The sequence below is a fragment of the Hetaerina americana genome, unplaced genomic scaffold (genome assembly GCF_022747635.1).
Source record: "Hetaerina americana unplaced genomic scaffold, ioHetAmer1.1.p SCAF_4, whole genome shotgun sequence".
NCBI classification, from domain to species: domain Eukaryota; kingdom Metazoa; phylum Arthropoda; class Insecta; order Odonata; family Calopterygidae; genus Hetaerina; species Hetaerina americana.
In genome coordinates this window covers 81,596,899-81,611,478 of record NW_027286985.1, presented here as the reverse complement: position 1 = coordinate 81,611,478, position 14,580 = coordinate 81,596,899, and the positions used below count along the sequence as shown (strand labels likewise).

The following is a 14,580-nucleotide window of genomic DNA, read 5'->3' as shown; positions in this document are numbered from 1 at the left end:
CATTTCAATGCAACATTTTCAGAGTGTCATCCCAGTCAAGGCAAATGATTTTTACACTCTGAAACTGTTGCAATGACTTAGAATGAGCTTTTAGTGCCTTCTTCATTACGTTGATCTGAAATATACCGGCCGATGTACGTAGTTGCCCTCCTGGGTTTTATGTAAAAATTTCAGAATTTTTCGAATATTTAATGCTTAAATCTAATAATTAAAAACCCAAAGCCTCGAAAAATGCCTTCCGTCCTGTTGTGCATAATTTCAGAATTGGGTATTCTTAAAAAAATAGTTAAGTTATAATATTTATTACAATGACATAATATGATAAAGTAGCTAATTTAAGCACCAAAAAGGCTACATATACATACATATATATATATATATATATATATATATATATATATATATATATATATATATATATATATATATATATATATATATATATGCAGCATAAATAGTATACAAATCTGATCAGTGGTACCTTTCAGGTAAACTGGCACTTCACAGCCAAGAAATAATGTGTTTACAATTTCATAGTATGGAGACTCCCTCTAACCAAAACCTCCAGGTGGAAGTTAATATCAACCAAATAACAGATTTATCAATAGCTAAATTCTCTCAGTCATCCTACATCAATGACATTACTACAAAGCTAATCACAGGTTTGTTCAAAAGCCTGGCACATTTTATTTCCCATGATAACCTGAAATGTTTGCATTGTGCAAATGATAATCTTATCTCGCATATGTTATCATATGCTGAGGGAATGACTGTTAAACTAGGAAGCATTCTTCCTTCATTGGCAAAATATCTATCTGTCAAAGAGATCTTGCTAGGAAACCACAAACAAAAATTGGACCATGTGAACCAAGTTTAACACGTTTAAGTCTTAGAGGTGTCAATTGTTATTTGTTGTACCATTATGTGTTTTCAACACTTCACATGTGTTGTAGAGAGGCTCCTTGATAAAGAATAGAAGCCTGTTACAAAGCTTGTATGGTTAGAGTTACCTATTAATACTATTTTTGGCATAGGAACCTCCTCAGATTCTCTCAAACTGGGAAGATTCTTGAGAGTGAACTATTAACATGGCCTTAGACTTTGTTAGTTAGAAAATTTTACTGTGACAGTTCAGGGTTACTAAACTGTTTCCCTTAAAACTTTCCTGTCCTCTGTAACATGGTACTTTTCGACATAATCATCTCAATAATTTGGGCATTTGTCATACCTGTGGACAAGCTTTATGATACCCTTTTAATAAAATGTTGCTGCCAATGAATTTAAATAATTCTTGACATTGTCTTGAAGCTCCTCAATTTGGAAAATCTAACCTCCTAGCCACGTCTTCAGTTCAGAGAAGATATGGAAGTCACTTGTTGCTCGGTCAGGACTTTGGTGGGTGATCAAAAATGTCCCATTGAAATAGCTCAAGCACCCATTGGGTTGCACCAGCACTATGCGGACAGGCATTGTCGTAGATCAGAACAATTCCAGCAGCCAGTATGGCTCTCCTTTTGTTTTGAATGGCTCTCTTACAACATTGTAACGTTTCACAATAAACAGCTGTATGAACTCAAGGAGCAACACACCTTTTTTCTCCCAAAACACAGTGGCCATAACCTTTCAATTGTTGAAGGTTTGTCTGGTGAATTTGTGTACCTGCATTGTTGTGATTGCCACTTTGTTTCGGGCGTGCCATGTTTAATCCACGTCTCAACTATGGCCATAATTAATTTTAAAAAGTCTTTTTTTTTCAGCGGCATAATGATCAAGGGATGGCTGAAGCCATTTGGTGAGTTTTGTGGTTGTCAGTCTACATTTTTGGGACCCAGCAAGCACAAATTTTTTTGTAGCCAAAATGTTCCATAACGATAGAGTACAGAGAAGATCTTGAAACTTCTGGAAATTTCATAGACAAAAGTACCCATGGTTTTCTCTAACCACTTCGTCAACTCGTTGAACAAGGCTGTCTGTGGTGACAGACTTGTGTCCTTGATCCCCTTCATCATGCACATCAGTTTGGCCATCTTTAAATTTTCGACACCATTCACGCACAACACCATTATTAATGGAGTTTTCTCCACACCTTCAGCTCATTCTTTGATGTATTTCTGCAGCACTATTCCCTTCTATTTGTAGGAAATGAATAATGCTTTGCAATTTGCATTTGGTGGGAGAATCAGTTGAGGTGGCCATGTTTATGTGATTGCTACACAGCACAGCCTGACGACTTGAGCTCAGCAGTGGCAGAGGGTGTGGTGCGGAAGCTGTTCTATTACCTGCTATGCACACCACCTGCCAATCGCTTGTCTGCCGTTAATGCTGCCTGATCAGAGGTTGAAATGAAAACTGCCCTTGTAGTATTCTTTCATTCCATATTCACCATAGCCCTGACAGCATATTCCATGAAGAAGAAGGTGGAATGAAAAGTCATTTACACACCTTCAAAAGAGACGCATCAATGAGTTATAATTTCAAGACTTTAAATTTCTTCAATTTAAGGACTATAATGCAGAATTGAAGAGGGGCTCATATTAAGGTATAATTATGGGTTGTGTTCTATTCAGAGAGACGAGAATTTTTAGGGCAGGGTCAAGATTTTGCTGACTGTTTTCTTAGATTACCGTGGCATAGTTCATCAGGAGTTCTTACCGAAAGGTCGTACGGCCAATGAGGAGTATTACCTTGAAGTTATATGCTGTTTGCAAGAAGCAATATGAAAAAAACGTCCGAAATGGTTGAAAAACAATTAATGCCTTTTGCATCATGATAATGCACCTGCTCACTCATCGTTGCTTGTGAGAAACTTTTTGGCCAAAAGTATTACCACAGTCATGTCTCAGCCACCATATTCACTGGATTTGGCCCCCAGTGACTTTTTCCTGTTCCCAAAACCGAAGAGACCTATGAAAGGATGGAGATTTACAATGATTGAGGAGATAAAGACTGCATTGCTGGAAGAGCTCAAGGCTATACCATAAAGTGCTTATTGGAATTGAAAAAAACGTAGGCACAAGTGTATTAAATCGGGGGGTATTACTTTGTAGGGGACAATTTGAATGTTGACAAATAAATGAACATTTTTTCATAAAAATGAAAATTCAGCTTACTTTTTGAACACACTTCATACAAAAAGTTAAACAATAAAATGAGATGGTAAAAAATAGATCAAAAGAAGATTTTTTACTGCAAGGGTGTTTTTTGCTGCCCCTTCTTTATGATTGCCAAATTATGAGAAGATTAGAGGATATCGGTTGACTGATCCATTTTTGTGGGGTCTTTAACACAACTACACTTGTTTATTTTTTCCTGTTCACTTTCTGGACACCCATGCAGGGTTGCATTCCTGAATGTCATTCCTAATCCTGATGATTTTGAAAATGACAAATGAAGGCTTCCCATGAACTGCCAATAGGCAAGTTGTGAGCCTTCTTTTTATATTATGAAAGAATATATATTTTTGGATTAGGGTAGCACCTTTCTTTCAAACCTCATCCTAGTAGTAGCTTTAGATGAGGTGACCGACAGGTTCATATGCACCATTAGGAATGAATGGGAAAGGAGGAATGGTGGTGATAAACGCGACCTTGGCATTAGCCTACTCTTATTGAAAAATGCTTGGGGGTCTACAGTTTAATGTCCCATCCAATGAATAGGATACTCACTGAAACTGTTCTCCACAATACACCTCAAGTAGGGATTGGGATACCACTGAAAAAATCTGCCATCTCTATGATCGGAACCTAGGCCCTTAGGGCAAGATATCAGTACATTAGCCACTGCTTCATTGCGATCCCCCTTTAATCTCATCTTATAGGACTGTAAGACATCTTTCTCATGGACAGCGTTGGATTTTTACATGTGCATCATGTGCAAAGCCCTATGGATAAAGTTAAAAGACTTCAGCCTCCTTTTTGAAAGCCCAGCTTCAAGGAAGGGAAAAATGGTAATTCTTAAACAGACCATAGTCAACTAAAATAATATTCTGATGTGCAAAAAAACAGGACTGATGCATGGTGCCATTCAAAGTGTTTATGGAAATTTTGAAATACAACTAGCCCAAGTTTTTTCAAGTTCATTTTTTGCATTAAATTGGATAGGATTTTGCTGTTTTCCACCTTAATTTAACAACAAGTCAGGGGTCAGAGCACATTTTTGGAAAGAGTGCATAGGGGTTATAAACTGTAATTTTCCTCAGAATACAAAGGGAAGTTTCTTGCAGAATGATGAAATCTCTTCTGATAACCATTGTTGGTATTTGAAGAAGAAACTACAGAGCCAAAGTCCTTACCTGGGATGGTATAGAATGCACTGGGAGAAAAAAAGGGCGACCAAATCAATGTAATTATGGTAATGATCTGACTTACTTATTCAATGAATTCTTACAAAAGAATACCATTTTATTTTACAGATATGGAATAATTTTGCCATCATATGAGTTCATTCATGCTAGTGGAGGTTAACAATTAAGGTGTAAAATAAAAGAAGTTGATAAGTGGAAAAATTTCATTATATTTAATATTTTCTCCCCACATATTTATATATATATTTATATATATTATATACACATTTAAATGAAGTAGGAATTGGTTCTTGTTTAAGTGAAAGAAATTTTACCTCCATCTCAGTATGAGACAAATGAGTGGCAATATAAAATATGTTATTTACATCTAAGGAAATGACATATTTGGCATCTACAGCACTTAAAAAGAGTAGTCAAGAATCTCATGTAAATGGCACAATAAAGCATTGTCTGTGAGGTTGAAACGCTCTTTCAAAATGATTCTGAAGGAGCATTAAGGATGGCACACTAAATAAACACAATGACCTTTGATAGATGCTAATGTCTCTGGTAAGGTTAACAACATTTCACTCATACATTATGGTGCATCTAATTAGTTTTGACTTTTTTTTACAAAAAATTGGTCAACAGCAGCCGATTTGCCAACAATGCATGATTATTAAATTGATGTAAACCACTCATTGTTGTGCATTTAATAAACTATAGGTCCACAAAAATGCAACAATCAGGTGTAATTGGTAACATATAAATTAAATATGTCCTGTCAAATCCTTGGATAGCAATTCACTGGAATTTAATAGTAAATAAAATTGTTGACATTAAAAGAAAACCAATTATATCACATTTTTCTGCAATATATGCCAGCACTGAAATAAATTTCAATATGGAGAACTTCAAATTGTACTTCACTGCATTTTATGTTTTCATTGGAGTTTGTTTTTTTAATACACAACACATATTGGGAACACCTGAGTCTCAACAACTTTAATAATTTTCTCCTGACTTCTCACTATTTTGTGAGTACATATTTGTGTACAGCACTGAGACACAGCACACCTTAGGAAAAAATATTTAAAATATCTTCTCTCTGGGAAACTGCCTAAATCAAGTTCACAAGTAATCCTTGAGAGGCAAATGAAGTCTACTTCACTGAAGCACAGAAACTAAGTGACCACACTTTTAGACATCATTCTCACTGTGTTCTTGAGAGCTTGACGTTTGTTGCAGAACCAGATCCTTATGACTTCTCTCTCATATCCAAGCTGCTGAGCTAGGGCCGTTATCTCAGCTCCTGCAAATGAAAAGTTATTTTACACATTCATACCATGACTTCCATATGGAAAATAGGGTATAGACTTTTAAATTGTAGGCAGGTGACATACAGTATTTAAATTGTATGATTTGACTTTACATTTAACTCTGCCAGAGGACTGAAACGCAGTCCTTGAATATTGCGGAGACTATTAATAAATTATGTGTGGTAAATTTAAAGAATCAGATCACAAGTTAATCATGAATTTACTGCTATTAACTTAATCTATTAAAAAGATTATATCATGGTAATTTAAAATTAAATAAATGTAATTAATAATACACGTGTGACTAGTGGCCCACTGGTGGTACACCTGTAAATAAAATGAATCTTTTATTCTATGAAGATAGGTGCGTAAAGAAGTTGAGGCAGACTATGACCACTCCCCTTCTTTCAAGGTCTTTTACAGCACTAAACCAGAAGTACAATGAACCTTATTGATACATTTCCTTGGGATTGTGATAAAAAAAAGTTAGTGCTGCATTTTTCTGGCTCATCTCAAATCAAAAAATAAATATTTTTTCTTGGAGATGAAATCAAAGTAAACAAATGAGTCACTGCAGTCAATTCATTGCTTTTATTATGACTCAATGTAAGAAGGAGTTTTAAATTATGTTGTGGACTTTTCCTCATTGATGGAGGTCAAAGACTTAATCTATGACAATTTTCATTTTAAATTATGTTTATTCTTATTCAATTTTAGGCCTTTATGGAGCCAATTCAATGGAGATTCAACTTATTGACTTTAAACTTGGTTCAAATCAAATTGATGCAAAATTTCAGTCCCGAACAAAAAATAATCCCATCCCCAAATGTAATCCCTTTCTTATTGGAATGGAACCAACACTCTCTCCTTACATTACTAATGACTAATATTAATTTCAATGCTGTAGTCAGACCAATAGCAAAAAGTAAACAACTCTCCTGTGTTATGGACTGGACAAAATTAGGTGAAATAGGGAGGTAACAGGATAAACATTCTTATAATTGAAAATTATGCTGATGAATATTTTTCTGTTAGTCATTACCAATATTCATGACCCATAATCATGCCAAAGAATATTCTAGCTCTATTTGAATGGGCTAAAAAAGATGAAAAGGAGAGTTGCAGAAAAGAACTAAAACATTTATGATAACGGAAGAAATGTAGGTACTGATAACTGAATAGAGCAACTCAATTAAAGAATCAGAGATATATTAAATCAGTCCCAAATATATAAGCAGAAATTTCAAGTGGCATATCTACTAATTAGGTACATACATTGATAATTAATTTTCTACTGAGTTAGAATGCAAATTGAAACTTCATTCCATATTTGACATTTTTACCAAACTGTGCATGCTACAAAGGAGATGATGTGAACATCAACTAATAATTTGCACTGCAAAGTGAGAATATTGACTCATCAAATGCTGATTGAAGGAAAAAAGAGGGTTATGAGTTTTCATCCTTGCTATTTTGGCCATATTAGAACCCCTTTCTCCAATCACTATACTCTGCTAGGCTATGATGACCCCTACCACAATATACACTTAAAATAATCTGGTAGGGTTATCAACTCAGTGTTTTCCATGAAACACTGGGAATTTGACGATAATATAAAAATTCTTCAATTCCTAGTTTCAGGCCCATTTTCCCCAAACTTATACAACTGCATGATTATTTTATGTGATTTTTTTCCAAGCAAAATGTTAAGAGTCATTTTCTTGAAAATCACAATATACCGAGAAGTTTCATAGCAATTCTAATATCAATGAATATATTTGATGAAACAGAATTCTTCTTTAATGAAAATTATATTTTTGGCTTCTGCTTTTTAGGTTTGTGAATATACATAGTCTGTTGTTTTTTATGAGGTAGTTAATTTTTTAAGATCAGTATCCCCAAGCGTCTTCTGAGGTTCTCTTTTCTTGATGGAATTCTCTCCCTCTAAAGTCCTTTCTTTGAAAGTTGGCACCTCTGCTCTAAGTGACACTTAAAATTCATGAAGCCTGCAAGGTATCATAGTTGACTAATTGCTAAATGTAGGCAATTTAAGAAATCACTCCAGGTTTAACTTTTCTGTGCAAGACAGTGAATCAAGCACTGCGACCTCTAGATACAATATTGAGCTATCTATTAAGCCTGTTACCAAAAATTCCATTTTTATTATGGTTTATGTTGTTTAGAGATTTTCAGTTTAGTGTTTGCTTAATTTCATTGCAGGTACCGACTATGGCATCCTGGATTGTCAGATAGATCTTTCTCATTAACAAGGCATGTCACATGGAGCCAAACTATCTTTCCTTCACCAAGGTATACAACCATGTATAGAAAGGGCCCAACAAATGCAGCTGTGCTAATCTCAGTTTAGTTTTGCTTACATTGCAACTAATAACAATTTAGTGCAATCAATTATGAAACCCAGATGGATCTAATCAAACCCCACTGTATTTTTCCATTGGATACTTTCCAGGCTTTACAAATGGCTCTGGTAAAGGGATAACATTGTTACTTACCTATGAGTTATCATTCTGTAATAAAAATGTATGTGACCACTTATTGAAGAAAAATGGACTGTCAATTTGACAAAAAGTTAGCATCAGAATAAAATCTGGCCTAATTACCTACATGATTTAATGATTCTCTTGCAGGGAAGCACTTACATTCAATTGCTCTTGATTACCATTATCTATATATTTCTGCTAACAACATTTTCATCGTTCTCACAAAGCTCTGATTTCTATTTGTGATTCAGAAAAATCTTAACTACATGGGTAATGTGTGAGACAGCATAGTAGGCAAATGTAGTATAACAGCAAACATGTCAATTAGTTGTAATACATTAAATGCCTGTAGTTAAAGTAGGAAAATAAACCTCTGGTAATTATATCAGAGTTACCCTTGTATTTCTTTGTGCATGCACATGCAACTGAATCAGGAAGTTTTCTCAATTACAGAAGACTATTTATAAAATCAATGGATTTCAACAACATGTCAAACTTTTGAAGTGCCTAACTACAAAAGAACATTTGTTTTAGTATGCTGGCAGAAGTGTAATATTAGAACCTTTAAATCATCCCTAATTAAAAATAGCTACTGTATTCCCTGGCCTATAAAATGAGAAGATTTTTTACTCCAAAATGTGCTCTAAAATCGGCCTGCATCTTATGGGCTAGGGGCACATGGGTATAACTTTGACCTATAAGTCCAAGCTGATTTGCTGGAGAATACTTACTATTATGTATTTTTTCCTGCTTTAAGTATAGAAAAAGTTTGCCTTATGACAAATTTCAATAATATCACTGTTTTGAGTAAGGATTAAGCAAAAGAATTTTAATATTTTGTTGAAAGAATTTGAAAAAAATTGCCATGTAAATCGTAAATATATAAAAAGTAGTGCATTTAGTTACATCTTGCTTGTGGTGCTGCGGCAAAACATATATGTCCAGGTAGATGTCACCTCTCTGGTAATAAATACACACGTTGTACTATTTCCAATAAACTTTCAGCCTATGGGCATTCAATTTTAACAAGTATGAGAGTGTCCTAAAGGCATAGTAAATTTTTGCTTATGATACAAAGTTCGATAATATCAAAATTATAACAGAAACTAAGAATTGCATAAAAAGTTACAATGAAAATGAATCACAGGATGTTAAGAGAGAATATTTGCATACAGTATTACATTTAAACTTGAAGCCATGAATTATGCTTCAGAACATGGGAGGGAGGGAGTAGAGAGAGCAGAAAGTGGACTTAGTAAATGCATATAAGAGTAAAAAATTAATGTTCATGTGCTCCAAAATGGTCAAAGCTTGAGGAATATGTTAAGAACAGGATAATAAATCACAGGAGGCACGGGCTACTGTTTCAACAAGACTGATTTTATGAGGCTAGTTAGAAAGGTTCTTGAAATCATCACCATATTTGATATCAGCGCTAATGCAGTGAGTTTCCCATGTAGTAATAGGTAATCCTTTATGAGTAAACATGTTATGGATCAGTGCTCTGAGAAGAGATCTGTAGTGCAGACACCTTTCTCTTGTTGTTCCCATGCAATGATTTGTGGAGATGGAAAAAATTGAGATTCGAGTAGTGATTTAATACTTCGTTAAGATAAGTATGAAAGCAAAGGAAATCCATGCAGACTTTCAGAACACACTGGAGGACTCTACTCCTTCATATTCAACTGTTACTAAGTGGAGAAATGAGTATATGTTTGGTCAGGACAGCTGGGATGAAGATCTGTGTGGTGACCAGCCAAACTGTGACACTAACCCAGAAATTACTGCAAAAGTGCGTAAAATGGTCATGGAGGATCGCCAACTGAAAGAGCAAGAAACTGCTGAAGCTGTAGGGATGTCATCTGAATGGGCATTTGACATTTTATATTGGAATTGGATATGAGAAAATTATCAGCTAGACTGGTGCCTCAATTCTTGACACAGAATCACAAATGCATCAGAATGGATATTTCTGATCAATGTTTGACCTGTTTTAAGAGCAATCAACAAAGTTTTCTTCCCTGGGTTGTGACCATAGATGAAACTTAGATCCACTACTATACCCCATAGACAAAACAGCAGTCAAAGTAGCGGAAACATGATCATTCACCACACTAAAGAATGCAAAGGCAATACGGTTGGCCGGCAAGGTGGTGGCTTCAGTTTTTTGGGATGCAAAAGGGATTCTGAAGATAGATTATCTTCCCACTGGCCAAACAATTACTGGACAATACTAAGCTAACCTCTCTGACCAACCATAACAAAAGATACACAAGAAAGGCCAGGTTTGACAAGGAAAAACGTCGTCTTTCATCAAGAAAATACATGCCCACACACAAGTATCGCTGCCATGGCAAAAATACGTGAAATAAGATGTGAATTGTTGCCATATTTTGCTTATTTGTCTGATTTGGCTTCATCAGATATCCATCTCTTCTCGAAGCTCAAAGTTTTTCAAGGTGGACAGAGATCCTATTCAAACAAAGAATTAACTGCCGAAGTAGACAAGTATTTTGCTGATCTGAATGAATCTAATTTTTGAGATGGGATCAAGACATTGGAACATTGCTGAACAAAGTGCATTAAGGTGCAGGGGGACTTCATTGAAAAATAAAAAAAGTTTCACTGCAGTAAGTACTTTATTTCTATTCCATTGTGAAAACTGCTCTCATTATACTCATAATTGAAGCAAGGCAATAAGCAAGAAATATTTCTATTGCCAATTTTTCTAGGACATCATGGTGCAAGGGACTCATGAAGAGAAAAGGTCTGTGCATATGTACCAAATCTGCAGTATCTCAAAAACTGCCACTTGAATACAAAGAAAGGTTGTAAGGCACCAACTAACTCATGACATCACATCAATGGGAATAATGAAATGGTCATTGATTACCAGTGGTTGTGATTGAAAAAGTCATGGTAAAAAGGTAAAAGTGAGATTATGACAATGCCTTTTTTAAAATGTGATATTAGCTATGTGCTACATGGAAGTAAAGGTGACATTTTTCAAGAGGAAAGTGACAACTCCGGTGAAAATAACTGCGGAAATGATTCAAGTAGTAATAGTATTTAGCGGAGGCGACCAACAGCTAAGGTCTTTTGCGCCATAGGGGATGGACAGGAAAGGATGAAGGGTGGAGAGAAACCCGGCATCAGCATTAGGCTACTCTTTACGAAAGGTGCCAAGGGGTCCGCAGTTTAACGTCCCATCCGACGGACGGCGTACTCACTCAAAGTGCCCTCCCCAAAGCACCTCAAGTAGGGATCGAGATACCTCTGAAAAATATTCAACATCGCCAGGATCCTCAGGGCCCTCTGAGTGGAAAGCCAGTATGTTAGCCCCCGCACCATCTCGATCCCCGGAAATGATTCAAATTTCTGGGATTCTATGATTAATAAACATTGATATTACAGCTAATTTTTAATGCCTTTAATCCTTTTCTGCCTGATCTAATTATTTTTTGTAAATTATAACTTGAAAAATCATGATGTGTTATGTGTGCCCGTAAATTTCATGGGCTGGCAAATATGGTATGATTCTGAAAATCATAATGACCAAGCCTAAAATTAAGTTATAAAATATGTATTGACAGAAGATAATAACAGAGATAAAAAGTGAATGATGAATGTACTATTTTTAATGATAGGTTTTGTAAAAAAATTGACGTTCCTAATCCATGCATAATTCTTGCTTGAATAATGTTTTATGCAATACACCATTTAAACTAATGATATTCTTATCTTCATCAATAATAAAATCTCATAACCTCTGGTAGACCAATATAAGTAAGATTTTGAAATATTTGCTAATAGTAAGCATTTTATTCTATATACAGAGGAAGAAGTAGCATATTCAGGTTCAGGATAGTCTCCAAAAACATCTGGAGTCGGTTTGGGTCCTTCTACTCAAGAATTTCAGAATATATAAGGGTTTGATTAGGATTATAATGGATTGACTGAATCAAGGTAAGTGAGTTTAGAAGGGCTTATAGATGCGTGGTTTCAAATTGGATGGTAATGTTGCAGGGAAGGAATAGTCATCACCAATACCTCCAAACAATTCTTGTTAGGCAGTCTACATTTTTAGAAATATATATTGCAAAGATATGCAAAAAATTGCCCCTGAAATGGAAGAGTCAAAAAAGATACACTATGTCAAATATTTTTTTTCTCTGTTAAGGGTATGCATAATTTTCATTATGAATAGTATCTAGGTTTCCCACAGCATAGATTATTACAGTGCAAATTCTCATGATATTCATTCTCCTCTTATGGGTAAGGCTCACTCCTATGGTGTAAAAGTGAATTCATGCACCCCATTTGGAGGGACAAAAAGATAAAGAATGTTAGATGAAAAGAGATGAGAAGGAATAAAGGTGGTGGAAGAATCCTAAAAATTCAAGCAGAGGCACAAAAGTGGCTAACTGATGTGGATAAATGACTGAAAACCAGTTTTACTCACCTGAAGGATGGGTGTTCCTTTCAAAATGCGCATTGAGAACTTCAAGTGCTTGAGGTGTGAATGATGTCCTCCTCTTTCGCTTTTTAGAAGGCTCAACTCCAATGAACTCTGTAAGGTTGTGTTGTCCACTCTTGTACCTGATGGGAGAACAATAAATTTTGTTCCTCAATCGACCAATATCAAACAAACACATGCCACATCAAAGGCATTAAATAGGTTTAAGAAGCTATTGAATTCTAGATTGCTAGTCCCTACCTTTCCTCTGCTTCCTTCATCCACCTCTCCAAGACAGGTTTAATTTTCTGTGCACTTTTAGGAGTTATGTCTAATTTTTCAAACCTGTAACACAGGATGAATATTTTACTTTGGAATTTGTAATGTTACCAACCGAAACTTTTTTTTATTATTTACCAATTCATGAAGTTTCAAAGGTATTCAATCTTGAAAATTTATGAGCCAAAGAGGTGAATTGATGTGACCAAAAATACTGACTGATTTTCATCTTTTCCTGAATTTTTATTTTGTATCAACCGTATTACTGTTGCTACTTAAAAGCAAAGAAAAGGTGGAATTTAAGCAGTAGTAAAACATATTCAATCAGCTTTACCCATATGCATCACAAGACAAACATTTAGAACATATCATTAGCAGTAAAAATAGGGGTAGGTACAGACAGCCAATTATAAATGCTTCCACATGCACCATTCAGCCAGTTGGCACTCCACTCATGCTTTAAACAAAGGAAACTGGACATGGCAAAAAAATAATACCGGTTCTTGGTTTAAGCATGCTAATTTTAAAAGTTTGGGAAGAGAGAGAAATAGGTGTTAATTTGATGGTGTGCCAATGCCCTGGCTAAGGAAAAAATTACAACTAAATATAAAAAATGTTTTTTTTTAAGAGAGAAACACATCTCACGCTCCTGATTTCATACTAAGAGGTCTTAAAACTCAAGAGAAAAAAAATCAAAAATTTTAAGCCTTCATTTCAATGTAACTTATTATGTGTAGTGCATAATTTCAAATTACAGGCAAATTAAAAGTAACTTAAGACAGGCATTTTCTATCAATTTTTAGCAGTAAGAGGAGAGTGAGTAAACAATACATAAGGTTTAGAACAACATCACCTACATAGCTTGATGCTGTGAGGCTATCTGCGCAGCACAGTACATCTGAGTAGCCAGGGCACTGGGGAAAGAACAGCAACAATTACTACTTGAAATTTTCTGTGCTGGACTAAAAGACTTTACAATATTCAAACAAATTTTAGTCCCATCCAAACAAGAAATGGATGAGCACTCAAGTGAAAATGGAATCCTTATCGTTTATTGACTCACTATATTAGTAATGCAGTCAAATGTGCAACAGGTAATTACTGTTTTGTTTATTTAATATTCAATGTTATCCCACTCTCTTCACAAGTATCATCGTAGTGGTATTCAATAGTTGGTGCAATACATCAATAGAACATTGATCATTGTCAAATGACTGTGAACATCAATTCATGTTACAACAGAAATGAACGACAATAAAACTTAAGAGCTAGAAATTCATGGAACACAGCAACAGTATGGGGATGCTTTTAACAAAATGGTTGAGTCAGTGTTCTCCTCAGAGAAATTACTATGTGCCACACAGCAAATAATAAAATGGTCTCTCAAAAAGATTGGAAATTAAGAAAAGATTGTAACATTGTAAATTTAAAACTTTATATTAGACAAGTTAACTAAGGGAGGGCACAGACTGTGAAGCTACATGAATTAAACATGCATGGCACTGAAAATGTACTACTACAGAGACAACATATGAATAATAACAAAAATCTTTAAAGTAAATAGTATTCATTTGAAGGGTTATCTACAGAAAAAGGATATATAAGCTCCTGCAATTCATCATTACCTACTTTTTGTGTGATCACAATTCACCTTGAATGCAAGAACCTGAGATTTTTCACTGTTAAAGATTTTTTCAAATGGAAATATTTTCATTAGCAACAAACTAAAACCTCAGAAATCTC

The 14,580-nt window shown here is 35.0% G+C and overlaps 1 protein-coding gene across 1 annotated transcript in view; it reads right to left on the bottom strand.

Moving 5' to 3' along the window:
- Positions 1-4,533: 4,533 nt before the first annotated feature.
- LOC139692485 (POU domain, class 6, transcription factor 2-like) overlaps positions 4,534-14,580 on the bottom strand; it is a 242,594-nt gene continuing 232,547 nt past the window's right edge. The window contains exons 12-15 of the mRNA XM_071590703.1: positions 13,695-13,751; positions 12,820-12,903; positions 12,565-12,701; positions 4,534-5,594 (exon numbers count right to left, since the gene is read on the bottom strand). Of these exons, the coding sequence (XP_071446804.1) occupies positions 5,467-5,594; positions 12,565-12,701; positions 12,820-12,903; positions 13,695-13,751 (406 nt within the window). The 3' untranslated portion in view covers positions 4,534-5,466. The remainder of the gene's footprint in view (positions 5,595-12,564; positions 12,702-12,819; positions 12,904-13,694; positions 13,752-14,580) is intronic.